General features: G+C 39.4%; 1 protein-coding gene and 1 pseudogene across 2 annotated transcripts; one reads left to right on the top strand and one right to left on the bottom strand.

The window, feature by feature from the left end:
* Positions 1-1,461: 1,461 nt before the first annotated feature.
* On the top strand, positions 1,462-21,747 carry DHRS7 (dehydrogenase/reductase 7). 2 transcript variants are annotated; one of them, XM_005561411.4, is made up of 7 exons: positions 1,462-1,714; positions 10,731-10,883; positions 12,884-12,990; positions 13,762-14,001; positions 16,316-16,438; positions 16,936-17,151; positions 21,517-21,747. In XM_005561411.4, the coding sequence occupies exons 1-7, from the start codon at positions 1,582-1,584 to the stop codon at positions 21,562-21,564; spliced, it is 1,020 nt and encodes a 339-aa protein (XP_005561468.3). In that variant the 5' UTR covers positions 1,462-1,581; the 3' UTR covers positions 21,565-21,747. The 2 variants fall into 2 exon arrangements, with proteins under 2 accessions (XP_005561468.3, XP_073853579.1); XM_073997478.1 differs by having other exon boundaries at positions 1,462-2,118.
* On the bottom strand, positions 7,487-7,974 carry LOC123574546 (short coiled-coil protein B pseudogene; annotated as a pseudogene).
* Positions 21,748-25,793: the final 4,046 nt, after the last annotated feature.

The raw sequence follows: 25,793 nt of genomic DNA, 5'->3' as shown, positions 1-25,793 counted from the left end.
CAATGTGGGCTTATTGTTTCTCATGTCAACACTAAGCTATGTATTGCAGACTCTTCAAAATGAGCATCAGATTTGCTACTCTATTTCAAGGATTCTAAAGTTCTATTGCAACAATAATATATTAACCCTGAAAATAATTAAAAAACAATATCAAACATAGTTCAGAAGTAATTGTGGAAAGAGCTGAGATTAGGGTAGAGATGACTGTGAGTCCAGATAACTCCAAAAAGCTTTTTAGAGAAGGATGAGGGTGGGAAGGTTTATAATAGGATTAAAAAAAGAGAAGGAAGAGCTGTTTAAGGAAATTTGATTACTGCAAGTAACATTCTTCAAAACATTTGAAGAAAAACAAAAGTTTGGCACGCAAGACTGGAAAAAGAAAACAACATTGGGGAAGGAAGTCACAGCTTCTTTTATTTCCATGACTGTTTTAAAGTCATATTTAGTTTCAGCCAAGGAACAGCCTTTGACATCAGAGCATACAAGGTATTCTAGGACATAAAGAGGATGAAAGTTCTACTGCATCAACGTCCAGAACTTTCTCCATTTGGTCACAGGTCGTTCTCATACATGGCCTAGTATCTATGCACTCTAACTGGGTCCCTCTGAGGCTTGTGAATGGAAAGCCCTCTTGCTTTCAAATGCTTGAAAACAAGAAAGATGCTACTGTTAATGCCTTAAACACATGTAGGTATTTAGTGGGAAGTAATGAAATGTTTTGAAGCTCATTTCAAACGGAAATTAAGAACAGTAGTTTACTCTTTTGTGTATTAGAGTAGGCAAGACCTTGGTATTTTCATTACGTTCTCTGTTTTCATTTGCTGTTTATATTAGGATGTGAATCATGGCTTGGGTAAGGGGAGGATTTGGTACCAAGCTAGGCTTTGGTTGCCAAACAGACACTTTAGCTGAGAGTAAGTTTGTGTGTGGTCAGAACCAGGTTGTAAGGTGCCAACACAGCACATGGCTTCAGTCTTTTTTTCTCTAATTGTAAAAGGTCCTTGTCCCCATGGAGGGACCATTGCCTTGACTTGTGGGGTCTTTTGAGTGATAGCCACACTCTTCAGCACTCTCTCGACCTCATGAAAAGATACTGAAACTTGAAAAGGGAATGTTCTTTCTGAATAGGAATGGAGAAGAGGGGCCGGGCAAGAATGATTCTTTGTCTCCTGACTGTTGCTAGTTTTCCTGTACAGAGAGGAAATAATGTAGTATATAATATGTAGCTTATGTTTGAATCAGCTTTTTAAAAAATACTGGAATTTTATTTGTTTATTTTTGGTAGAGACAGGGTTTCCCAATGTTGCCCAGGCTGGTCTTGGAAACCTGAATTCAAGCAATCTGCCTGCCCCGCTGGGTGTGGCGCAAGAGGGCGCGGGCAGCCCCAGGGAGGCGAGTGCGGCCGCGAGTGCTGAGCCCGGGGCGCCCGAGCGGCTCCTCCTCCCGGCCTGCTCCCTGGGCAGAGCCGGGGCGGTGCCGCTCTGGGCTGGCCGAAAGAGTGGCGCTGCGATCCCGCAGGGCAGCGACGCGACTCTGGTGCGGGCTGTCTTCTTCCCCCGGAGCTGGGCGTGCGCGGCCGCGATGAACTGGGAGCTGCTGCTCTGGCTGCTGGCGCTGTGCGCGTTGCTCCTGCTAGTGGTGCAGCTGTTGCGCTTCCTGCGGGCTGACGGCGACCTGACGCTACTATGGGCCGAGTGGCAGGGACGACGCCCAGGTGAGGAACTGCCAAAGCCGCTCCCGACTGGGAGGCCGGGCTCGGAGCTGCCGAGGCGTGTCCGGGTCTCCGGGGGTTCCGCGGTGATCCCGGGTCCTTTGAGGGTTGCGTGGAGCTTCCGGAAGGCCTGGCTGCGCCTTACGCTGGGCTGCGGGTTGGGGAGGAGGACGCGAGGGCTGAAAAGCCCCTTTGTCTTCTGTCCTGGTCGGAAGATGGCACGGACTTGCCATTCAGGCTAGGAAACCTCTCCAGGGAGTGCCAAACTATAAGAGAGCACTGGAGTCGGCGGGGCCCCTGAGGACTCTGACATCCTACTCAGGACTCAAAGGATTCTAGTGTTGCCTCAGAGGACGATACTTTGAGAACAGTGAGCGTCCCCCTGCGTTTGTAAGGGAACCTCCTTTGTAAGTACTGGAAGCCCCGTCATTCTACTACCTGAAGTTGTCTAGCCTCCACTTCTCACTCCTGCTGTTTTGAAATAAAATCTGAGATAATCCGAAGTCACTCACCTACCTACTTATTGGGATGAAAGTTGAACACTAGAAAGAATTGAAATGGCAGTTTGCTGGAGTGAGATCATTGTTGGCATACTGCCCATCTCACTTTATCTGTGTCTTGCTTCGTATTTGACATTGTGTTTGTTTGCTATATGTAGGCTCTGTGCTCAGCGCTTTATACCCATAACCTTTAACGTTTCCAACTCTTACAAGGTAGGCATTATTAGTCTTATTTTCCAGATAGGGAAACTGATGTTCAGAGAAATTAAATGACCTACCAAAAGCTAGGCTTTGGATCCTTAAGGACTTGGGGAAGTGGGGTTTCCCTAGACCAAGTTTCTGGTATAAAAATACTCAAAGCATGTTACAAAGTTTGCTTGGAAGAGATAGTAGCTCAAAAGATAGACTATGTTGTGGGGGCACTATGAGTTGGGCGTTGAGGGGGGTGATATTTATCCCAAGGTGAGAATTGGTTCTTGTGGACCAAAAAAAAAAAAAAAAAAAAAAAAAATCTGATACAGTGGTTTGTGCCCCTCCAAAGCTTAACCCCACCCGAGAAAATGTTATTCCTTAGTATTTCATTTTTCTGGTTGGGTTTTCTTGGGTATAGCCTGTGCAGCACTGACATTGAGTTCACGAAAAATACACAACATAGACGCGAGAGCAGTGCTAAGAAACTATGGCAAGTGATTGGGCTTTCTCCTTTTAAAGCCGGAATCCCAAATACTGAACAACTTCATTAACCAAGGGCTTTCTCTTGATTGATTGTTCCATCCCAGTGGGGGAATATGTGTGCCTATTGGCTGCCATTGGCTGCCTTGCAGACGTTGTTTGTGTTTGATCCTTAGTGCTTTTGTGTTCACTTGGACTTGGAGAATTAAATGAAAATAGATTATATTTTATAATTTAATCCTACAAAAAATATTCAACCTATCAAATTATGTCAAGTGCTAAAAAGGAAAATTGTTGACAACATCTGAATGAATATCTCTAAGCTACTAAAAGTTATTTTCTTATATTAAGGAAAAGTTAAAAGTTAAGATCACTGACAATTTTAAGAAATTCATTTAATATTTTCGGTTATCTTTTGCTGGAAAAGAACAGTTTGAAGGATTTTAAATTTAATTACATTGTTATTATGTAGTTATATAATTTGCAAATTTGCACATGTAGTTTGATAAATTGCTATTTATCTAAGTAAATAAGTTACATAAAAGTTATTTAGCAAAAATCTGGTGTGGAGGCATGTACCTGCAATCCCAACTACTCTGGAGGCTAAGGTGGGAGGGTCATTTGAGTCCAGGAGTTCAAGACCAGCCTGGACAGCATAGTGAGACACTGTGTCAAAAACCATAAAAATGTTTTTCAGCAAATACAGTTATAAAGTTAGGTGTTAATAACTTTTAAATTTTAATTTAACGTTTAACTTAATCTTAAAATTTAGTCATATGCTTATTAACCAAGGAGTAAGCTTTTTTTCTTTTTCTTTTTTTTTGAGACACAGTCTTGCTCTGTTGGCCAGGCTGGAGTGTAGTGGTGTGATCTTGGCTCACTGCAACCTCTGTCTCCTGAGTTCAAGTGATTCTCCTGCTTCAGCCTCCCTAGTAGCTGGGATTACAGGTACATACCACCACGTCTGGCTAAGTTTTGTATTTTTAGTAGAGCTGGGTTTTCGCCATGTTGGCCAGGCTGGTCTGAAACCCCTGACCTCAGGTGATCCACCCCATTCGGCCTCCCAAAGTGTTGGGAACACAGGCATTAGCCACCATGCCTGGCAGAAGTAAACTTTACAGAACTCCTTTTATGTATAAAGCACAGATATATGTACAGTACATAAATGATATACAGTATATCTGTGGAATTAACATTTCACAGGAGAGTTTTAGGGAAAAAAATGTCTAAAAAGATTCCTGGTGGAGGTAGGGAGTGAGAAAGAAGAAAAGATTAAAGGAAAATTGAAATAGACTCAGATTCCCAAAACAGCTCAGACTGGAGAGATGGGCAGACTCTATCAAGATGGAAAAAGAAAAAAAAATTATCCTTCTTGACTTCTCTGTAGGTTTATTATTTTTTGTCCCTTAAAAAAATAGCACACTTATGTAATACAAAAGTAAAAAATACAAAAAGATATATAGTAAAAAGTAAAGAGCTTTCTCTGACCCTTGTGCCCTAGCTACCTAGTATGCCTCTCTGGAGGCAGCCACCATCCTGCCTCTGCTGGATTAGTCTAGAGAAATTCTGTGCATTTCCAAGCATGTATCTCACATGGTGATATATATATTTTTTAATAGAGAGACAAGGTCTTGCTTTGTCACCCAGCCTGAAGTGCTGTGGCATGATCATAGCTCACTGCAGCCTCAAACTCCTGGGATCAGGCAATTCTCCCACCTCAGCCTCCCCAGTAGCTAGGACTACAGGTACAAACCACCACACCTGGATATTTTTAAACTTTTTGTAGAAACAGGCTCTCACTATGTTCCAGGCTGGTCTTGAACTCCTGGCCTCAAGTGATCCTTCTGCCTTGGCCTCTCAAAGTGCTAGGATAACAGATGTGAACCATCAAGCCCAGCCACACACGGCGAAATTTAAGGGTGACTAATTTTAGACATTAAAATGGTCCAGAAAAATCCATGGCAGAAGTCTAGAGGAGGAAAAATTTCAGCAGCAGCACATGTGAGCAAAACTCGTTTTTGTTAACAGTAACCTCAATAGGAGTCAGCTGTGAAGTGGCTGCCAGAAAAGATTAGGCAACCTTGGGTTGCGCTTGTAGGCTTCAGTGTCTGAAGCAACAGCTGCAAACAACAGAAGTCTCCTGACTAGCTGCTTGTATGTGCCAGCCTCTGTGCTGGGCACTGGGGACACTGCAGTGACTGAATCAGCCACAGTCCAGGCCCTCATAGACCCTACCTTCTGGGGGACAAGGGAAGTGATTTTTGTCATCTCATCCTGCTCTGCACTGTCCAGACCCTACCGAATCATGTGTCCTGCCCTAGCCAGTACCCTTTAATAAACAGGAACATTGACCAACTAGCATTGGTGCAGGTGGGCATGAGCAGAAGAGCGAGGAAACCTGATATCATGTCATGTAAGGGAAGGTGGAGAAATTGTATAGTTTTATTTAGCCTTAGAGGAGTAAGAGATGAAAGGACTTAGGGAAGACATAATGGTTGTCTTCCCTAACAACTGTGAGGGATTGTTATTTGGAAGACAGGTTTGATTTCTTTTCTTTTCTTCCCTAAAGAGCTTTTTGTAAAACAAGACAGCAGAATTGCAACACAATTTAAGTGTCTGTGTAGGTCACAAAAGAGATGCAAAATGTTTGCAGTATGATTAGTATGTATTCATATAGTGAGTCATTCTTACACCTATACGTAAGATACTTCCATAAATTAAAAGTAGCCCAGCTCTAATAACCATAAGCTATATTAGTGGATCCCTTTTCCTAATATAACATTTAAGTATTCCTTCTGATATTGATTCCTTTAACAAATGGAGTCTACAAACTGAATTTTTAAAAATTGTTAAAGGTGACAAACTCTTTAAACGGAGTCGTTCAGTTTACAGAAAATTCTGGGAGAACAAGCAGGATAAAACTGAGCAAGATTTTCAATAAGTATGCATCTGAAACTCTCCCATTTTTCACAATTCTGATACTAATACATTCTTAAGGAATTTTGCAAAAGTTAATCTGCTGACGAGAAATAAACCTTAAGACCAAACTCTTTGTAACTGTTCTCTTCCAGATGTGGTATATTAAGATTAGTCAAAGTTGGCCAGGTGTGGTGGCTCATGCTTGTAATCCCAGCACTTTGGGAGGCTGAGGTGGGCAAATCGCTAGAGCTCACAAGTTCGAGATCAGCCTGGGCAACCTGGCAAAACCCCATATCTACAAAAAAATACACAAAAAAAAATTAGCCGGGCGTGATGGTGCACGCCTGTAGTCCCAGCTACTTGGGAGGCTGAGGTGGGACGTTGGCTTGAGCCTGAGCCGTGGAGGTTGCAGGGAGCCAAGATCATGCCACTGCACTCCAGCTTGGGTGACAGAGCCAGACCTTGTCCCCTCCCCACCTCCCCCCCACGCCCCCCAACCCCCGCCAAAAAAAAAGCTTAGTTGAGCTTAATCTACTCTCATGTATTTCCCAAAAGATCTACTCTGTGCCAGAGATAACACAAATCTGGAGTGAAAATATTTGGAGTTGGTTACTAGTATTTTACCAAGTACTTTTCTACCCTATTTCTATTTTCCCTTAAGCTTTTCTATTTTAAACACACACGACCATAATTTATATCTTTTCAGATACCAAGTAGGTAATTTTGTAAAGAAAAGATTTTTTTTTTTTTTTTTTTTTAAGATAGAGTCTTGCTTTGTTGCCCAGGCTGGAGTGCAGTGGCACTATCTCGGCTCACTGCAACCTCCACCTCCTAGAGGTTCAAGCAATTCTCCCTGCCTCAGCCTCCCAAGTAGCTGGGATTATAGGCGCCCACCACCATGCCCAGCTAATTTTTGTATTTTTAGTAGAGACGGGGTTTCGCCATGTTGGCCAGGCTGGTCTTGAACTCCTGACCTCAGGTGATCCTCCTGCCTCGGCCTGCCAATGTGCTGGGATTACAGGCGTGAGCCACTGCACCCGGCCAAAAAGAAGTTTTTGACAACAAAAAATTATCTTCCCAGATTGACAATTCAGTTTCAATGAAAAATCTTCATTTTTATAGCCTCTTTTTGTTTTCAATAGATTAAAGAGAAACCAGCAATTCTATCTTAGTATTAAATATCACAAATGAGAAGCCCTAGCTGAGAAAATGTCTTCATTTGGTTAAGTTTCAACAATTAAAGTTCAGGTTACTCTCAGAGATGATTAAGTATTAAAATTGCTTTTACAAATGTGAAACCAATTTTTCCCTAGGGGAGGGGAGATAGGAAGGAAGAAGCCAGTGGAGAAGGGGCCCAAGAAGACGGATAGGGTACATGAAGCTGTACAGTCAGTACCTGATTTGGGTCACTTTTTCACAGTGTGATGGTTATTTTCTTGTATATCTTACTAAGCCTGTAATAAAAGACAGGGCTAAACCCACAAATCAGAGCAAATTTTAAAAACATTCATCTTTAAGTTTCATAAATGTGTGCTATTCTAAATCATGTCTCCAATACATCTGCACATTCTCATAGACTAACAGAATACACAAACTTATGGAAGTCTCCCGTTATGCTATGAATGTTGCCTACATCTGACATTAGCTTTATAAATATTCAATGGAACCACAAACAAAGGTACTATCACTTTTGAAATCTGTCCAATATATAAAGAAAGATCAGCCGCAATTCCATAAAACAGAAGGGCTTCAATTCTATATTTCTTTTGCTTTTTGTGTCAGTTGTTTGAAAAACACTAGAAGCTGACATGAAATTTTCTGTGTATTGTCCAAGAACATGGTTTTCTGATGTTAGCTTGAGATTTTCTTCCATAACTGCATCTCCTCTGACAGAGAGATCTTCAAGTGTATGTTGGAGTTCCAACACTTGATTAATAAGCTGTGTTTTTTCCTCCAGTTCCAAATGATTTTCAGCATCAAGTGCATCTATGTCAATATTCGTCATCTTGGGTAACAAACTTCTGGGCCTTGGATACAAAATCCTTGATGAATGTTTGAGGTGCTGGGAGAGGGAGGGATGGGGAGGATGCCTCAGGCCAGACACTTGGACCCACCGACACCAGAAGTTTGACTTCTTCTTTGTCAAACCACAAGGCAGGATTACTGCACACTGCTACCAGTTGATAGCATTTACAAGCTTATCACATTAGTATAAAATAGATCCCTTGAATGATTAGACTTCCCCAAAAAAGGAACTGAAGCTTCAGAGATAATTAGCTTCCTCATCCTGTGAGAGAATTAGAGATGGGTCAAGGGCTTGAGAAGAGAATTCTCAAACTGGAGTGGGAGTTGCACTGTCACTTTCCTTTCAACTCTAAGAATCTACTTTCAGGGGCTCTTAAAGGGAGACCATTATGTATACCAGATTCTGTGGAATCGGGAAACAAATGGTGCTAAATAAAAAAGTTTCTTTAGGGTGGGAGGAAGAGGCCAGAACTGTGATTGCATTAAAGGTTTACACCATCAGCTTTAAATATTTGCTTAGTTGTGTAAACATCAAGAAGTCTTTGTTAGCTTGAGGCTGGTTAGTAAATCCTGTGTTTCTAAAAAAAATGATATTCACTTTAGAGTCTGATGATTGTAGAACTTGGGAACAACAAGTAGTCAATAAATGAATAAATGATTATCTGAATAGATGTTATATTGTTCTTCATAAAGTCCTATAGGAAGGTTGCCCAATTGTGCCTTTTACGAAAGCACATTATGAGACAGGAAAGCATTGTAGCCCAGACATAGTATTTGGGATGTTTCCATCCTTTGTTAAGATTTTTTTTTTTTTTTTTTTTTTGAGACAGAGTCTCACTCTGTCACCCATGCTGGAGTGCAGGGGAGCAATCTTGGCTCACTGCAACATCTGCCTCCCAGGTTCAAGTGATTCTCGCACCTCAGTCTCCTGAGTAGTTGGGATTACAGGGATGCATCACCACACCTGGCTAATTTTTGTATTTTTTGTAGAGAACAGGTTTCATCATGTTGGCCAGGCTGGTCTCGAACTCCTGGCCTCAAGTGATCTGCCTGCCTTGGCCTCCAGGCAAGTGCTGGGATTATAGGTGTGAGCCAACGTACCTGGCCTTAGTTGAGATATTTACATGAAACCTTTTTCCTAAGGACAAGTGGTATTTTCTTGAATGTCTAAGAAACAGTTGGGCTTTAAATTATTGATCATATTTAAATGTATATCATGAAATAGTGGACAGTGTGGGCTTTGGAGCTAGATATACCTGGGCTTATATCCCGGCTCTGCCAGGATTCTTGGGTGTTTGTTTATTCAGTAGTTATTTATGGAGCCTTTTCAATATTCCAGTCCTTGCTAGGCACTGAGGCCACACCAATGAACAAGGAAGACAAGGTCCTACCCTTAATGGAATCTACTGACTAGTGGGGACAAATTAATCTCTGTAAACCTCAGTTACCTTTTCTGTAAAACTGAGATAATAATACATTTTCATACAGTTCTGGTGAGGCTTTTAATAGATAATGTGTTAAGTACATAGGAAGTCATATAAAAATGTTAAGCCATTAGAATTTGTAACCCCGTTTCCCTGGCTGGAGAAGTTAGGAGACATAGGTTATTAAGTGACTGTTCTATGTTTTGCTGTAGCGAAGTCCATCTATTAAAAAACTTAAGCAATAATTATAATTGATGTTTATTAAACACTGAGTATGTACTGGATATATCCTGCCCTGAGTGCTTTCTATGTTTTAACTCATTTCTCAACAATCACGTGAAGGATGTGTTCTTATTCATTACATTTTCAGTTGTGGAAAATTAAGGCACCGAGTTCTCACCTGGGAACATTTCAGTGCTGTGTGTGTTGGAGCTGGCATTTGAACCCTGGCAGTCTCCAGGGATGGTACTGTTAACATCACAGTTAGGATTTAGAGCTGTTTAAAACACTACAATCATTTCCTGATTTTAACTTTTCTGATCTAAAATCAGAAATGTAATGTTAAGTGATACCTTGTTTAATATTTTTGATAAATAACATCTATTTTATTAAATAAGGTACACAGGAACTTTGCATAACAGTGACTTTACGAGTTCAGAGAGACACTGAATATCATCTCCTGCAGTGCTAACAAGTTTTTCATTGGAGAAAAGAATAAACCATTTGTCATTGCTTTAGTACTGTAACATTTTTAGTTGTTAAGAGGAACATAATTGGAGAAGCAGAGTACAATATTTCATCTCTCTGTAATATGCATTTGTTCTTGGGTGAATTACTATATTCTCCTAAGATGAAAGCTCAGGCATCTGGGGAGCATTTTTACAAAATGACCTTGAGCTGATAGGCATCAGGCATGATTGGCAAATGGGGAAAATATTACTTTAAAAATCTAGGATGTTTCCATCAACAGCACAGAACTTGGTATATTTAGATTCTTCATCAACCTCCATTGCAAAATATTAGAATAATATAATTAAAAACTGGAGGGGACCTTCAGCCATCATCTAATCTGAATGGCTCATTTAATGGCTAAGGAAAGTGAGTCCAGGCAGTGATTTCCTGTTTAGTTAGCCTGTTTATCTTATCTATCATATTTATCTTATCTGTTTGTCATAAATAGAGCCTTGGGGTGAAAACATGGGGTTACAAGGCTTACCTTGAAGTAAAGTCTGGAAAAGTTATGGAGGTTCTGTAGTCTAGGAATACTATGTTGATAACTGTTATTAGTATGATTTGTATTAATGCTTTTTTTTTAGTTAAGGAGACGCTTTCTTAGAATAGTTCAAATTTTAAGCTCCATACATCATGCCTTCATATTTAGTGGTATTGTTTAAGGCTTTCTTTTCTTTTTTCTAATCTTTGATTTATGATTGTAATTCATTGCTTATTTTCTTCCTTCCATTGTCATTCCTTCCATAGAATGGGAGCTGACTGATATGGTGGTGTGGGTGACTGGAGCCTCGAGTGGAATTGGTGAGGAGCTGGCTTACCAGTTGTCTAAACTAGGAGTTTCTCTTGTGCTGTCAGCCAGAAGAGTGCACGAGCTGGAAAGGGTGAAAAGAAGATGTCTAGGTAAGCAGATCTGAAATAGCAGAGGTGCTTCCTAGAAATAAATCAGAATCCAAACTCAAATACAGTTTTGGGACTTTTAGAGAGGAGTGAGATTGCCCCCTGGCTCCAGATGCTCTAAGTGCTTCGTCTCAGATCCTCTCCTTTTTGTCTTAATTGGCTGCCCTTGCCTTTTCTTCTTTTCTGCCACCTTTCTATGGTTTTTTTGCACTGACTCTTGGCATTAGGGAGTGACCAACAATTGTATCTAATGCTGGTGGATTTTTAGTGACCAAGTGACTTAGATTTTTGTCTTAGAGAAAAAACAGTTGCGTTCTTATCCATGACATACATGTATCTGATCATAGAAAGTAGGAAGAATCCTTACTCATTTTATTAATGTATCAGATATTAAAATCATATGGGATAAGACTTTTATTATATAGGATAAAAGAACAGGAATGGAATTAGGTTTAAAAAATAGAACTTGAGGTAATACTTTCGTGTTCACATAAAGGGCAACAGTGTTAATATTTTTGTTTGAGTTTTGGTGTAGTTATGTTCACTTTTTTCTTTTTGAGATGGAGTCTCACTTTGTTGCCCAGGCTGTAGTACAATGGTGTGATCTTGGCTCATTGCAACTTCCGCCTCGCGGGTTCAAGTGTTTCTTGTGTCTCAGCCTCCTAAGTAGCTGGGACCACAGATGTGCACCACCACACCCAGCTAATTTTTGTATTTTTAGTGGAGACGGGGTTTCGCCATGTTGGCCATGCTTGTCTCGACCTCCTAACCTCAGGTGATCTGCCTGCCTAGGCCTCTCAAAATGCTGGGATCACAGGTGTGAGCCACCGCGCCCAGCCATTATGTTCACATTGAAAGCAACCTCAAGTTATTATTTTTCATGCAACATTTATTAATAGTACCTAAGTTATTTTTTTCATAGAACAGGAAAGTTATTATTTTTCATGGACCATTTATTAATAGTACCTAAACTGAGATAATTTTGAATTTTCCAACAGACCATTTTTTGGGCCATCTCTCTACCTGTCATTCTTTTAAATATTTAATTGCTGATCAAGCTAATCACCCAGAAATGAGAGTTAGTTGCCACAGTAGTGCTCAGCAGGGCCATGGGCCTCTTTCATGATACTTCTTTCAAAGGCCTCTTGTGTTTTTGCACTGGGCCACTTCTTTTAGTAGTTGTTCCTCTGCTGCTGTGACTTGCAAGTCCTGTACTGGTGGAGTAGATGAACCAGGTCAGCATTTCTTACCTGGCACAAGGCTATTTCCTTTTATCTTGCAGATCTGTAGTGCCCACTTTTTCATTTAATACGGTTGATGTTTCACAATTAACTCTTTTGCCCATGAAGTCTTTGTACCTCTTGTATTTTCTATATTTGCTTGTTTTTCTTACTGATGTTACTTGTATTTCAAAGTTAGAGTCCAGGAAAATTAGTTTCAGTTGTTCTTTTCATGAACAGAAAGAGCCAATCACAACTCAGCAGCATGTTTCTTGGATGGGAATTTCAGGCATGTGTCCTTTTCCCTGTTTACTTCCAGGAATCCTTAGCCTCTGGAGAGAAGCTTCTATATGTCATTTGACTGTAGGACTCTAAGCTTCTTACTGATTTTAAGCACAAATAGCTGTTTTGGGTGTAGAAGAGCAACTCATCTTTGTGAGCCTATTACAAAACAAAGGTACCTCTGTACTTCTAAAGAAATTGCTCCAAAATTTTTGCTCTTTTCTAGTTTGTAGTTTGTAGTATAATCTTGATTTCTCCCAGAAATCAAGTTGTAAAGTTAGACTGCATATTCAAGTTGCCATTCTACTTCCTGTGAGGCCAGCCAGCATTTTGTCTGGTAAGACATCATCATTTAACCACTAGTCCTCTTCCTGACCACTGAGAGGAACTCTCACAGGGCCACCCGGACATGAGTTTGTTGCAGGGTGGATGTTAGTGGAGTAGCAAGGAGCTTGATTGAACTATGGCATGACTTCCACACAAATTTTTGTCTTTATTTAGAGAATGGCAATTTAAAAGAAAAAGATATACTTGTTTTGCCTCTTGACCTGACCGACACCGGTTCCCATGAAGCGGCTACCGAAGCTGTTCTCCAGGAGTTTGGTAGAGTAAGTAGCATCTTATATTGATACAGTCTTGCTTTGAAGTAACTGCAGAAGAGATTCCCATCCGTGGTGCTGTCATACAAAGGGCTTTAGGCAAGTGGGGTCCATGCAGTGAGATAGGGCCCATGAGTTGGGCCCCTTAATCTCTGAGTCTTTGGCGTTATGGAATTAGTACTTTTCATGTCTTAACAAGTACAAATTCCTCCATGTAGAACAAAAGAAGCTAAAAATTCACAGCTGCTTTTATTTATTTATTTATTTTGAGATGAAGTCTTGCTCTGTCGCCCAGGCTGGATTGCAGTAGTGTGATATTGACTCACTGCAATCTCCTCCTCCCGGGTTTAAGTGATTCTCCTGCCTCAGCCTCCTGAGTAGCTGGGATTGCAGGTGTGCACCATCACGCCCAGCTAATTTTGGTATTTTTTAGTAGAGACAGGGTTTTCCCATGTTGGTCAGGCTGGTCTTGAACTCCTGACCTCATGATCCACCCTCCTTGGCCTCCCAAAGTGCAGGGATTACAGGCTACTGCGCCTGGCTGGCTGCTTTTATTTATTTTTATGACAATTATTAACTTTCATAAAAAGTCACCTAAAATGGGAATTTAATTCCACAGGTAAATTCGGGGTTTTATCTTTTTAATTTCTGACTTCTGGAAATATACCATTGTTCCATTGATTCTTCAAGTTAACAATATAACCAACCATCTATAGGAATTCCATCAGTCTATCCACAGGACATCCCCCAAACACCCCTTTTCTGATTTTATTTAACTAGATCGACATTCTGGTCAACAATAGTGGAATATCCCAGCGTTCTTTGTGCATGGATACCAGCTTGGATGTCTACAGAAAGCTAATAGAGCTTAACTACTTAGGGACGGTGTCCTTGACAAAATGTGTTCTGCCTCACATGATCGAGAGGAAGCAAGGAAAGATTGTTACTGTGAATAGCATCCTCGGTATCATATCTGCACCTCTTTCCACTGGATACTGTGCTAGCAAGCATGCTCTCCGGGTAAGGCTGCTCAAACTCAACTCTGATAGAACTGACTTAAATGTGTATGTGGGGGATATGGCCATCACTGTGTGAGGTCCTTGGAGCTGGGAAGTGATGTGGGGAGACAGAGAGACCCAAGGAGACCTTTGGTAGAGGACACCCCCAGTGGATGCTAAAAAAGACTTGATCCACACATGCCTCTTAACTTGTTGAACAAATAAATATGTATCAAGCACTGCATTGTGCCATGCAGTACAACAGACCCTGGGGATATAAAGATAGTAAGATGGGGTCTCTGCCCTGAAAAAGTGTATCATCTAGTTAACATGTCACTCTTCACCTTGTCCTTATTCCTACCACACCTTCATGGAAAATTGGGGGTCCACTTCTCCTTTCGTCTACATATACTTCAGGATGTACTTTTTCCTCCCCATTTCTGTGACTTCTTTTCTTTGCCCCTTGTAGTTGGTGTGTGTTTTGCCTGGTCTAATTATATACGCATGTCAGAAATAGGTACTTCCCACAGGATGATTAGTCCTGGTCTCATATCCTTACTGGGAAAAATTTTGACTGTATTCACTCTGGTTTCATTGGAAGAAGAAAATCTAGTCAAGGCAGAGGCAAGGAGAAAAGCTTGATTTGGACTGCGTAAGTTATAAGGTATAAATATTAGAAATGGATGAATTTTTAATGGTGGCTTAAGACTGGATATAAAGAAATTATAAGGCCAATAGGAAAAGAATGATTAAAGAAGACACAAAATCTATATTTAATGCTGTTGAAGTCAGTTTAAGTAGAATGTTTCACTGTTGGAATAATGAGATGCAATAGCTACATGGTTATCATGGTTTCATGAAAATTTGAAGCTTTGATTCTTTAGGACATCTTTTTTTTCTGCAGCAAAGTGCAGACAACTGCAGACAGTGATGAAGCAGAACGCTACACTGATGATTTCCTCATATTTAGTAACAGGCATCAGTCACTTCCTGGAGAGCAGTTGGGCAAGCCTTAGGCAGGCAGATGGGGGAGGGCGGCCACCCATCTGTTTGGCACCATGTATCTCATAAGATATGCCGGATGCTTTCAGTAAACACAGATGAGCTGTCTGGCCTGCCCTGCAACACTCATTATTTTATTACTGGATTTGATCCTATGATAAAATGTGGCAGGTTGAGACTGTAGTTACCAGGAAACTCTTTTTGAAGAGCACATTTCCTTCTCAGATTCTCAGTAAGCTACAGAATTAACTTGTTTATCATTGAAAAGTTTACACACAATGCTAGATGTGATTTCAAACAAGGAGAGGTTTTAGTGTTTGATGTATTGGCTTGCTTGGTGTCCTCTCTCCTCTTTTGCTACAGAGAGGCAGAAGGTTAAAGTTATGGAAGTTTTCCATTAATTTACCAAGGGTTTTTTTTTTTTTTTTTTTGGTTCATCTCTGAGTCAGGCACTGTATTGGTCTCTGATCGTAAACCCTCATAGCCCCTCTGTTTGTTGGGGTCAGCATTCAGGGCTGATAGCGGTTTAACATTTTTGGATCATATACAGATGTACTGTGGGTTAGCTGTTTAGGCTTTTCAATAGATAACCCAGCCTTATAACAATGTAGTCTTGGAACATTTCCTAATTTAGGAAGAGATGACAGGCAGTAGATTTCTGTTTACTCCCCATTGGTTTAGAAATGGTTAGTATCTTTAAGTCTAGAAGGTCTAGTCTGTTTTACACAAGTCATTCAGTAGGCAATCATATTACATTTTTAATTAGCCATGTACCCTCTTATTACCCCAAAAGATAAATGTTTGCTGAAATGAATTAATTCTGTTAAATTAGCAATATACATGGGAAAAGTGGAAATCATTCTTTGTGATAGTTTCTGCAAAGTACTAATCCCATCTTCCTCACCTTTGTCCCAAACATTTGCACTTTAGACTACTTTGGGGAATAAACAGAAACCCGACCTAAGTGATTCTCAGTGAAGGACATACACCCCTTTTGGAGTGGGGAGAGGAGGACTGGTATGAAGAGGGTATATCAGAATCTTCAGGGATAGTTTTTTTTACGTATCCAGTGCATGCCTACCATAAAAATCATTGATGGCAAGACCCATCACTATCAAAGGGGGTGAACCATTTATACCTGGAAAGAGCTGAGAATGTCTGTTCTAGATTGCCTCCAGTCTACGGTTAAAAGTGCCTAATAAGCTTGCATGATTACACTCCCTGTTCTTTACTCACACATTTTAGAACATATTTTGATAAGTCATGAGATACGTGTCTGTATTTATTTGCCTTCTTTTCCTCCTTTTTTTTTTTTTTTTTTTTTTGCCTGTTAGGGTTTTTTTAATGGCCTTCGAACAGAACTTGCCGCATACCCAGGTATAATAGTTTCTAACATTTGCCCAGGACCAGTGCAATCAAATATTGTGGAGAATTCCCTAGCTGGAGAAGTCACAAAGGTAAAAATTTCTGGTTGGGAATAATTTGAATGTTTACTAGTTACATATTGGCATTATATATTGGTGTTGTATCACTGTATATCAGTTTTTGTCTTAGAACTGCTTTTGTGTGAATTATTCACAAAACAACTTCTGCCATTATGAAAATTGTTTATGGAATTTCATTTGCTAAATGCATTGTCTTAATAGTTTGATTTTTATTACAAAAGTAGTAATTGTCTTTAAGCACATTAGGGTGATGCAATTCTAATTAAAAGCAAAGAATCTTCACCTTTTAGTTAGCCTGCGCTGTATTATCTAGTAAGCATATGGTTTCTGTTGGGCTTTTTGAAATATTACAAATAGTTTATAAACTCCCATTAGTACTTATGGAGACTCCTAAGGGGCATGAAGCTCCACTAAAGGAACCACTCAACTAGATGGCATTTGAGTCCTTTCCAGCTTAAATTTCTGTGAAATTGCTTGGATAAATTCACTTAATTTTTAAATTTTCTTAGACTATAGCCAATAATGGAGACCAGTCCCACAAGATGGCAACCAGTCGTTGTGTGCGGCTGATGTTAATCAGCATGGCCAATGATTTGAAAGAAGTTTGGATCTCACAACAACCTTTCTTGTTAGTAACATATTTGTGGCAATACATGCCAACCTGGGCCTGGTGGATAACCAGCAAGATGGGGAAGAAAAGGATTGAGAACTTTAAGAGTGGTGTGGTAAGACCAATTTCTAAGTTTCTTAATAATATGTATCGATCTTGCAGGAAGGTACAGAATTTTCCAGTGGTTAAAAAACTTTCTGGCTGGGTACAGTGGCTCATGTCTGTAATCCCAGCACTTTGGGAGGCCAAGGCAGATCACTTGAGGCCAGGAGTTCAAGACCAGCCTGGCCAACATAGTAAAACCCCGTCTCTACTAAAAATACAAAAAGTAGCCGGGCATGGTGGTGCTCGCCTGTAATGCCAGCTACTCGGGAGGCTGAGGCATGAGAATTGCTTGAACCCGGGAGGCAGAGGTTGCAGTGAGCCAGGATGGTGCCACTGCACTCCAGCCCGGGTGATAGAGTGAGACTCTGTTTCAAAAACAAAAAAACCTTTCTAGCCTTCCACCAATCTCATGATATAAAGAAAAATAAATAAAAAATATTTTATCACCATGCTTATCTTTTGGTTTAGTATAAATTATTACTAGTCTTGGAGAAAGAAGTTTTTTTACAAGGTAAAATCAAATCAAAGACTGCCATTTTTTTCTTCTGTACATACTGTTTGGCCAGTGTGTGTGTCAAAATGTTCTTTCCCTACTGTTTCTCCCCACCAACTCCTACCCATCCTACCAGTCTCAACTCCCATGTTACCTCCTTGGAATGGTACCTGGCCTTCCCTCCCACTTCTCCCCAGGACCAGGTGCACCTCAGCCCCTGTGCTTTCCTGTCAAAGCACTTACTGCATTGTTAAAACAGATGCATGCGCTTTTACCTCATTCCTGAAGTACTCAGCACATCTAAGATGTGCCTATTCCCCTGTCTAAGGAAATATGCTGATGATCATTCTTTCAGCACTCATTCTTTATAGCAATTAGTCGGGGAATACTATTAACCATTTCTGAGAAATTGTGACCCTCAAAAGAATTTAATTTATAGACAGTATAGGAAATGTAATGAAGTAAACAAAAAATTATAGATGATTATGCAGCAAAAGATTATTGCTGAGGATAGTTTTTATTGTTAGCCTTTGATATACTTTGTTACCACCTTCTTTTAGAAATGAATCAATAGGGTTTGATAGATAAAAAAAGAATTATAAAACAGGATCATACTATACATACCTGCAAATATTTAAGTAATCCACTAATTGTTAGACATTTAATTTATTGCAACTCTTTGCAGGACAGTGAAAATGAATTAGGGGGTAAAAAGTTACAAACACAACAAAATGCTTAAGAGACATAAAAGGTTATCAGACTGGGTCATGACACACTAAAATGTCCAGAGTGTGAACAATCACAAAGGAGCTTTTCATTTTCTACCAAGTAGTAATGTGGAACAGTTTGCTTTGGGCCAAATCGCTTATGAGTGTTTTGGTATTGTTGGGACTTGGTAGTGTGGGTAGAAGCTCTAAAGGTAAAGCTTCATCAAAGATTAAACCTGAGTTTTAAACATGGAGGACAGCTGATGCAGTAGCTTTGTGCCCAGTGATGGAAAGAGTTGAGAGGGACAGGCCACTGTACTACAGAGGAAGCACAGTCTCCTGGCAAAGCGCATGCAGCCTGCTGCTAGGCTACCTGGGTTCAAATCCCAGCTGTGCCCCACGCTCTTAAAGCAGGTTACTTCTCTATCACTCAGTCTCCCCATCTATTAATATAAGATGGAGATTAGTGATAATAGTGCCCAGTCACAGGATCGTATGGGAATTACATGAATTTAATATATGAAAAGCACTTAAAACACAACTTGGAGTGTTCTAAGTGTTAGCTATTGTGCTTTTTTTCCCCTTCTCATCTTGAGTTAGATATAGCAGGATATTCAGCTTCCTTAATGATCAAAGATTTTCATTATAATTGACACATAAAATTATATATATTTAAGGTATACATTGTGATGATCTAATACACTGTAAAATGATTACCATGACCAAACTAATTAACACATCTGTCACCCACAGTTACCTTTTTTTTGTTGTGGTGAGAACACTTAAAATCTACTTTTTTAGCAAATTTCAAATATGCAATACAGTATTATTAACTATAGTCACCATGCTATATATTAGATCCTTAGAATTTGTAAGTTATAATAACATAAGTTATTTATCTTATAACTGAAAATTTCTAATTTTTTTTTCTTTGAGACAGGGTCTCGCCCAGTTGCCCAGGATGGAGTCTGCAGTGGCGTGATCATGGCTCACTGCAATCTCCACCTCCCAGGCTCAAGCAATCCTCCCACCCTAGCCTCCTGAGTAGCTGAGACTACAGGCACACACCACCATGCCTGGCTAGGTTTTGTAGTTTTGGTAGAGATGGGTTTTTGCCATGTTGCCCAGGCTAGTCTTGAACTCCTGGGCTCAGGCAATCCACCTGCCTTGGCCTCCCAAAGTGTTGGGATCATAGGTGTGAGTCACTGTGCCTGGCCAAAATGTGTACCTTTTGACCAAGATCTCCCCATTTCCCCCATTTTTCTGGCTCCTGGCAACCATCATTCTACTCTGCCTTTCAGTACGACTTTTTAGATTCCACATAAGTGAAATCACACAGTACTTGTTTTTCTGTATCTTGCTTCTATCACTTAGCATTAATGTCCATTATCCATGTTTTCACAAATGCCAGGAGTTCCATCGTTTTATGGCTGAAAAATATTCCATTGTGGAATAGTATTCCATACACACACACACACACACACACACACACACACACACTACATTTTCTTTATCCATTCATTCACTAATGGACACTTAGGTTGTTTCCATATCCTGGCTATTATAAGTAATGCTAAAATGAACATGGGAGTGTAGATATCACTTCAAGGTACTGATTTCACTTCCTTTAGATTTATATCCATAAATGGAATTGCTGGATCAGATGGTAATTCTATTTTTAATTTTTTGAGGAATTTCCATATTTTCCATAATGAGTGTACTGGTTCACATCCTCAATTTAAATAATAGGGCAGATAAAGAATATATTATAGAAGTGATTTTTTCAGAGAGGAAAGAGGGACCAGGGACTAGAGAATTTCAGTCCCACTGTAATAGTATTTTCAGAAATGTCCATATGAAGGGTATTTTGTTTTGTTTAGAGAACATCTAACTGTAAAATATAAACATCATTTAGCAAATCTCGCATGTTTTTTACACCTAGGCTTTTCTAAAAAAAAAATGACAGCCTTTTTCTTCCTACCACCATCTTTGAAATATTGCTTATTATATAGTCTTACTACTTTGTTGCTCTTTATTATGATAAGCTGGGCATTCTGTCATCTCCCAAAGCAATTTGTAGGACATAATACCTCATTCTTTATAGTCTGTACTCTTCCTCTCTCCCATTATTTTATATTTTACATATATGTGTATATATATATTTTATTGATAAGCATCTAAGAAAATGCTAGTATAACTTATTTCAAGCTAATAGTACTTGTTGTTAACTAGAATTTGCTTCTTTAGTCTAAGAACATTATGTCTGGAACTTTGTTTTTAATGAATCTTTATTATTTTTAGGGATCAAGAACAGTGGCTACACTGACTTTTGTATTATCATTATTATTATTTTGTCTTTCTTAGTGCAAAGTTTTGGAAGTAGTAAATGCATATCTTCCCAAAAGAAACATCACATCTTGGGGATTATCAAGTTGCCTTGTTTTATTCCTTAAGCAATATACAAAAAGTTCACAAATAATTTTTTTTTCTTTTTTCTTTTTTTTTTGAGACAGAGTCTCCCTCTTGTTGGCCAGGCTGGAGTTCAATGGCACTGTCTCAGCTCACTGCAACCTCCGCTTCCCGGGTTCAAGCAATTCTCCTGCCTCAGCCTCCCAAGTAGCTGGGATTACAGGCACACACCACCACGCCCAGCTGATTTCTTATTTTTAGTAGAGGTGGGGTTTCACCATGTTGGCCAGGCTGGTCTCAAACTCCTGACCTCAGGTGATCTGCCCACCTTGGCCTCCCAAGGTGCTGGGATTACAAGCTGCGCCACAGTGCCTGCCTGGCCACAAATAATTTTAAAGCGTTATCTCCCATATATTTCAATTCTACATAATCTGACTTATTGTTTTTATTTATTAGAGCAAAGCAGTGTAGGTATGATATGCTGATCCATAGAAGTCATTATAGAGAATTTAGCATTACAGTCCAATGCTATTTATGCCTCCTCTAAACCAGAGATGATGCTAAACTCATTAGAGGTACTTTTGTGTGCATCTAAAATTTTGGCTATGATTTTTTAATTCTAATTTAAGCGGTTTCTCAAATTTTGTGAAGATTCTTAATAGTGAACCATAATGATATAGCTCCTCAAAACAGAAGGACTTAAAATGTTAAAAACTGGGGTAAATAGGAGTAGGTACTGATTCATGTTTCTGTCCCTCTTTTACAGGATGCAGACTCTTCTTATTTTAAAATCTTTAAGACAAAACGTGACTGAAAAGAGCTCCTGTACTTTTCAAGCCACTGGAGGGAGAAATGGAAAACATGAAACAGCAATCTTCTTATGCTTCTGAATAATCAAAGACTAATTTGTGATTTTACTTTTTAATAGATATGATTTTGTTTTCAACATGTAATGAAATAAAAAATAATAAAAGATTGCCATGAATCTTGCAAAAAAGATATTAACTCATACTATATTCTTGGATAAAATAACCTTTTAAAATACTTTAGCACATATGCTTAAAATCTGAGTTAACAGATTTGTCTTAGTCCGTTTGTGCTGCTATAACAAAATACCACAGATTTGGTAATTTATAAACAATAGAAAAATCTGTTTCTCATGGCTCTTGAGGCTGGGAATTCCAAGACCAAGGCACCAGCAGAACTAGTGTCTGGTGAAGGCTAATCTCTGCTTCCAAGATGGCACCTCATTGCTGCATCCTCCACAGTGGAGGAATGCGTGTCCTCACATGGTGGAAGGGACAGAAGGGAAAGAGGGCAAAAATGCATTTAAAAGATCATTTAATCCCATTCATTACTCAGTCACCTCTTAAAAGCCACATCCTCTTATACTGTTGCATTGGGTATTAAGTTTCAACATGAATTTTGGAGGGGACAAAAACATCCAAACCATAGCAACATAAATGTATAGAATATTTCACACACAGCAGAGTGCTGGGTAATGAGCAGATATAAAGAAGTATTTGAAATGACCTTACCTCCAGGATGCTTATATTCTTAGAAAAGTTGACAGGTATAGATGGCTGTAATTTGAAGCAGTAGGTAGGATTCATAGTACCTATTATTTATTAAACACCTGTTGTATGTCTTCTGCTGTACTGGAGTGCTTAGTATTAGTTAATTAACTCATTCCTCATAACGGCCCACTAAGATGGATGGTATTATCTACCTTTATAGATGAAGAAAGAGCAACAAGGTTTTACTTTTCCAAGGTCAAGGTCACAAAGCTAGTAAGGGGTAAAGCCATGATTAGATTCAGCTCAGGAAGATTCCACTGGCAACTCCTTACTTCTATAATTAGTTTTACTTTAATGTTTACCACCTTACAGCAGATAACATGCACAGGCACTAATAGAAAATCAGCAGGAGTAACAGGTAAAGAAAAACATGGTCCTTATCTACAAGCAGTTCACAACTGAGCTGGAGCCAAAGTAACATACATAAAATAACTAGAATAGTTGTTGGGCAAGTTGGAAGCCACCCAAGTAGCTGTCCTTGGAAAAGAGGGAAGACGACATGTGGTAGAGGTACACCATGAGGTATAGCGGGTAGAAGCAATGGAATAAATGCATACATAACAACATGGATATGTACTAGAGGCATAGTAAACAGTGAAGAAATAGAGAAGCAATGCTAACACAATACTGTTGACATACACAAATACATGTGCATAGAAGATAGTGCTCATTTTGCAAGAAAACATACAACCTAATTAGATACATATTTAGGTATTGTAATGGTTACTTAGGATGGGGAGGAAACTGGGGGTGCACTATGGGGACAAAATATAATGAAGAGAGGACTCTTGCGTGACCAGTGATGAAAATTGGAATAACATTATTTATTGAATACAACACACCAGTTATAAAAATGAAAAGATTGGAATAATTCTAGAATGCCACAAAATAACATATGTCATGTGGCCTGGTACATACTATAAGCATAATAGCTCAGAAAAGGGAGATTTGCAGATAGAATAGTGTGGAAGCTCTTTCTGATGGTGTCACTTGCACTGGGCCTTGAAAGAAAGGAATTTAGACAGATGAAGAGAAGCTTCAGGAAGCCAGGTTCCAGGTCAGTTTTGTTTTATTCATCACTGAATCTCCGGTGCCTGCCTAGCATTGTGCCTGCTGATGTCTGTTCAACTACTACAGCCAATGCATGGTAGAAGAGGTATATATAAATTAAAATCTTTAAAGATTCATCTGTATAGCTTTTTTTTTTTTTGGAGATGGAGTACAGTGGCACCATCTCAGCTCACTGCAATCTCTTACCTCCCGGGTTCAAGCGATTCTCCTACCTCAACCTCCCAAGTAGCTGGGACTGCAGGTGTGCACCACCATGCCCGGTTAAGTTTTGTATTTTTAGTAGAGATGGGGTTTCCCCATGTTGGCCAGGCTGGTCTCAAACTCCTGACCTCAAATGATCCACCCGCCCTGGCCTCCCAAAGTGCCACCACTCCTGGCCTGTGTATGGTATTTTTCTATGGCATGTAATTTTCTGTACACACCCTCTTTCCTTCTTAGGCTTTTTTTGTCAACAGCCCAAGATGGAAAAGGCAGCTTTATGTCAAGGTTTGTCAAAGACAGTCAAGAGCTATGAAAGCTAAATGTTCACATTTAACTTTTTTGAAAGTATTTATTATTCACCATCGATGTATTTCTTAATCATTATCCTGAGTGGTCTTTTTAAGTAGGAAGAAAATGGTGTGTTCATTAGTCCAAAGCTGAAACACAGTTGGGGTTGTGTAAGGTGACAGTAGGTGAGTTGGTAAAAGAGTTAGCAGAAGTGACAGCTTTAGTCTGCTCAGCTACTGGATTCACCAGTAAGCCACATGAGACCTCAGTCACAATCAGTAATTCAAAGGCAGATTTAAATATAAATATCCTGTTACTTCTGACACCTTCTGAGGTATAATTGATATATGATAAATGGCACATATTTACAGTGTACAATTTGGTAAGTTTTGTTATATGGCTACACTTGTGAACCATAACCACAATCAAGAGAGTAAACACAGGTATCAGCCCCAGAAGTTTCCCTTTGCCCTTCTGTAATCATTTCCCCTCACCCACCCCATTCCAGGCAACCAATGATGTGCTTGCATTATTACGGATTAGTTTGCATTTTATAGTTTTACATAAATGTAATTACAGACTTTGCACACATAAACTGCTGGCAGGAATGTCAAATGGTACAATCAATTTGAAAAAGACTTTTAGCAGTTCCTTAAACATTTAAATATACACTTATCATATGATTTAGCCAGCCCAGTCCTAGGTATTTGCCCAAGAGAAATGAAAGCTTATGGCCACATAAAGACTTGTAAATGAATGCTCATAGCAGCTTTATATAACAGCCCAAAACTGGAATCAACAAATGTCCACCAACAGGTGAATGGTATAAACAAACTGTGTTACATTCTATACAGAGCAGCACTACTCAGCAATAAAAATAATGAATGATTGATACATGCAACAACATGGAAGAACCTCAAAGAAGCCAGGGCATCTGGGTCTGGAGATTTATCAGGAGATTTTAAATTATGAATTTAATTCTTTAATGGTTATAGGATATTCAGATTATTTCATCTTGGTTGAGTTTTAGTAGTTTGTGGTTTTCAAGAATCAGATTATTTATTCTAAGTTGTTAAGTGTATAAGCTGAAAGTTACAGTATTTTCTCATTATCTTTTTAATGACTGCCTGATTTGTAGTGATATTTGCCATTTCATTCTTGATGATTTGCGTTCTTTTCTTTTTGTCAGTCTTTCTACAGCTTTATGGATTTTCTTGATGTTTTTTCGAAGAACCAGTTTTTTGTTTATGTATTTTTCTATTTTCAGTTTCATAGATTTCTGCTGTTTGTTATTTCCTTTCTTTTGCCTGCTTCGGGTTTATTTTGTTATTCTTTTTCTTGTTTCTTGTGGTGGGAACTTAGGTTATTGTGCTGAGATCTTTCCTCATTTCTAATATGCTATCTTCCTAGGGATGTAGGAGACAGCTCTAGGAGACACATGGGGCTGGCTATCTGGCTTTTGGAGAGACTTTGTCTACCACAAGACTAGAGTAAAAGGAGACCCTTTCAGGCAGGGAAGAGGACAGCTGCCTCTTTCGTCTTTATAAGTAGGGAAAATTAATTTTCCCTTGCCTAGGCAGTATTTGGCCACTTACACAGCCAAAATCCCATGAGTTCTTATCAGGTTGCTCTGGGGGATATGGACTAGTGTGAAGGTGGGCAGGTGCACTTATTTACCCTGAGTAATAAGAAATCTATCTCTGACCCAGAACATCTTATGTGCATACTCAGGATAAGACTAATAAAGATGAATATTAAAAAGCAAACTTTTTATGAGTGGATACTGGTTTATCAAATACTTTTTCTGGATCTACTGAAATATTATTTTTCTCCTTTCATTCTGTTAATGTGTTGAATTATATTGATTGATTTGCAACCATCACACCAACCTCACTTTTTCAGGAAG

This window comes from Macaca fascicularis, chromosome 7 (assembly GCF_037993035.2).
Source record: "Macaca fascicularis isolate 582-1 chromosome 7, T2T-MFA8v1.1".
In the NCBI taxonomy this organism is placed as follows: domain Eukaryota; kingdom Metazoa; phylum Chordata; class Mammalia; order Primates; family Cercopithecidae; genus Macaca; species Macaca fascicularis.
This window is presented reverse-complemented; position numbering and strand designations above follow the sequence as displayed.

What these genes read in the sequence shown, in the direction of transcription:
- DHRS7 (XM_005561411.4), top strand. Translation starts at nt 1,582, where the DNA reads ATGAACTGGGAGCTGCTGCTCTGGCTGCTGGCGCTGTGCGCGTTGCTC. An exon ending in GGTGAAAAGAAGATGTCTAG is followed by an intron (nt 10,884 to 12,883) that starts GTAAGCAGATCT and finishes GTCTTTATTTAG; the next exon opens with AGAATGGCAATTTAAAAGAA. An exon ending in TAGCTGGAGAAGTCACAAAG is followed by an intron (nt 16,439 to 16,935) that starts GTAAAAATTTCT and finishes AAATTTTCTTAG; the next exon opens with ACTATAGCCAATAATGGAGA.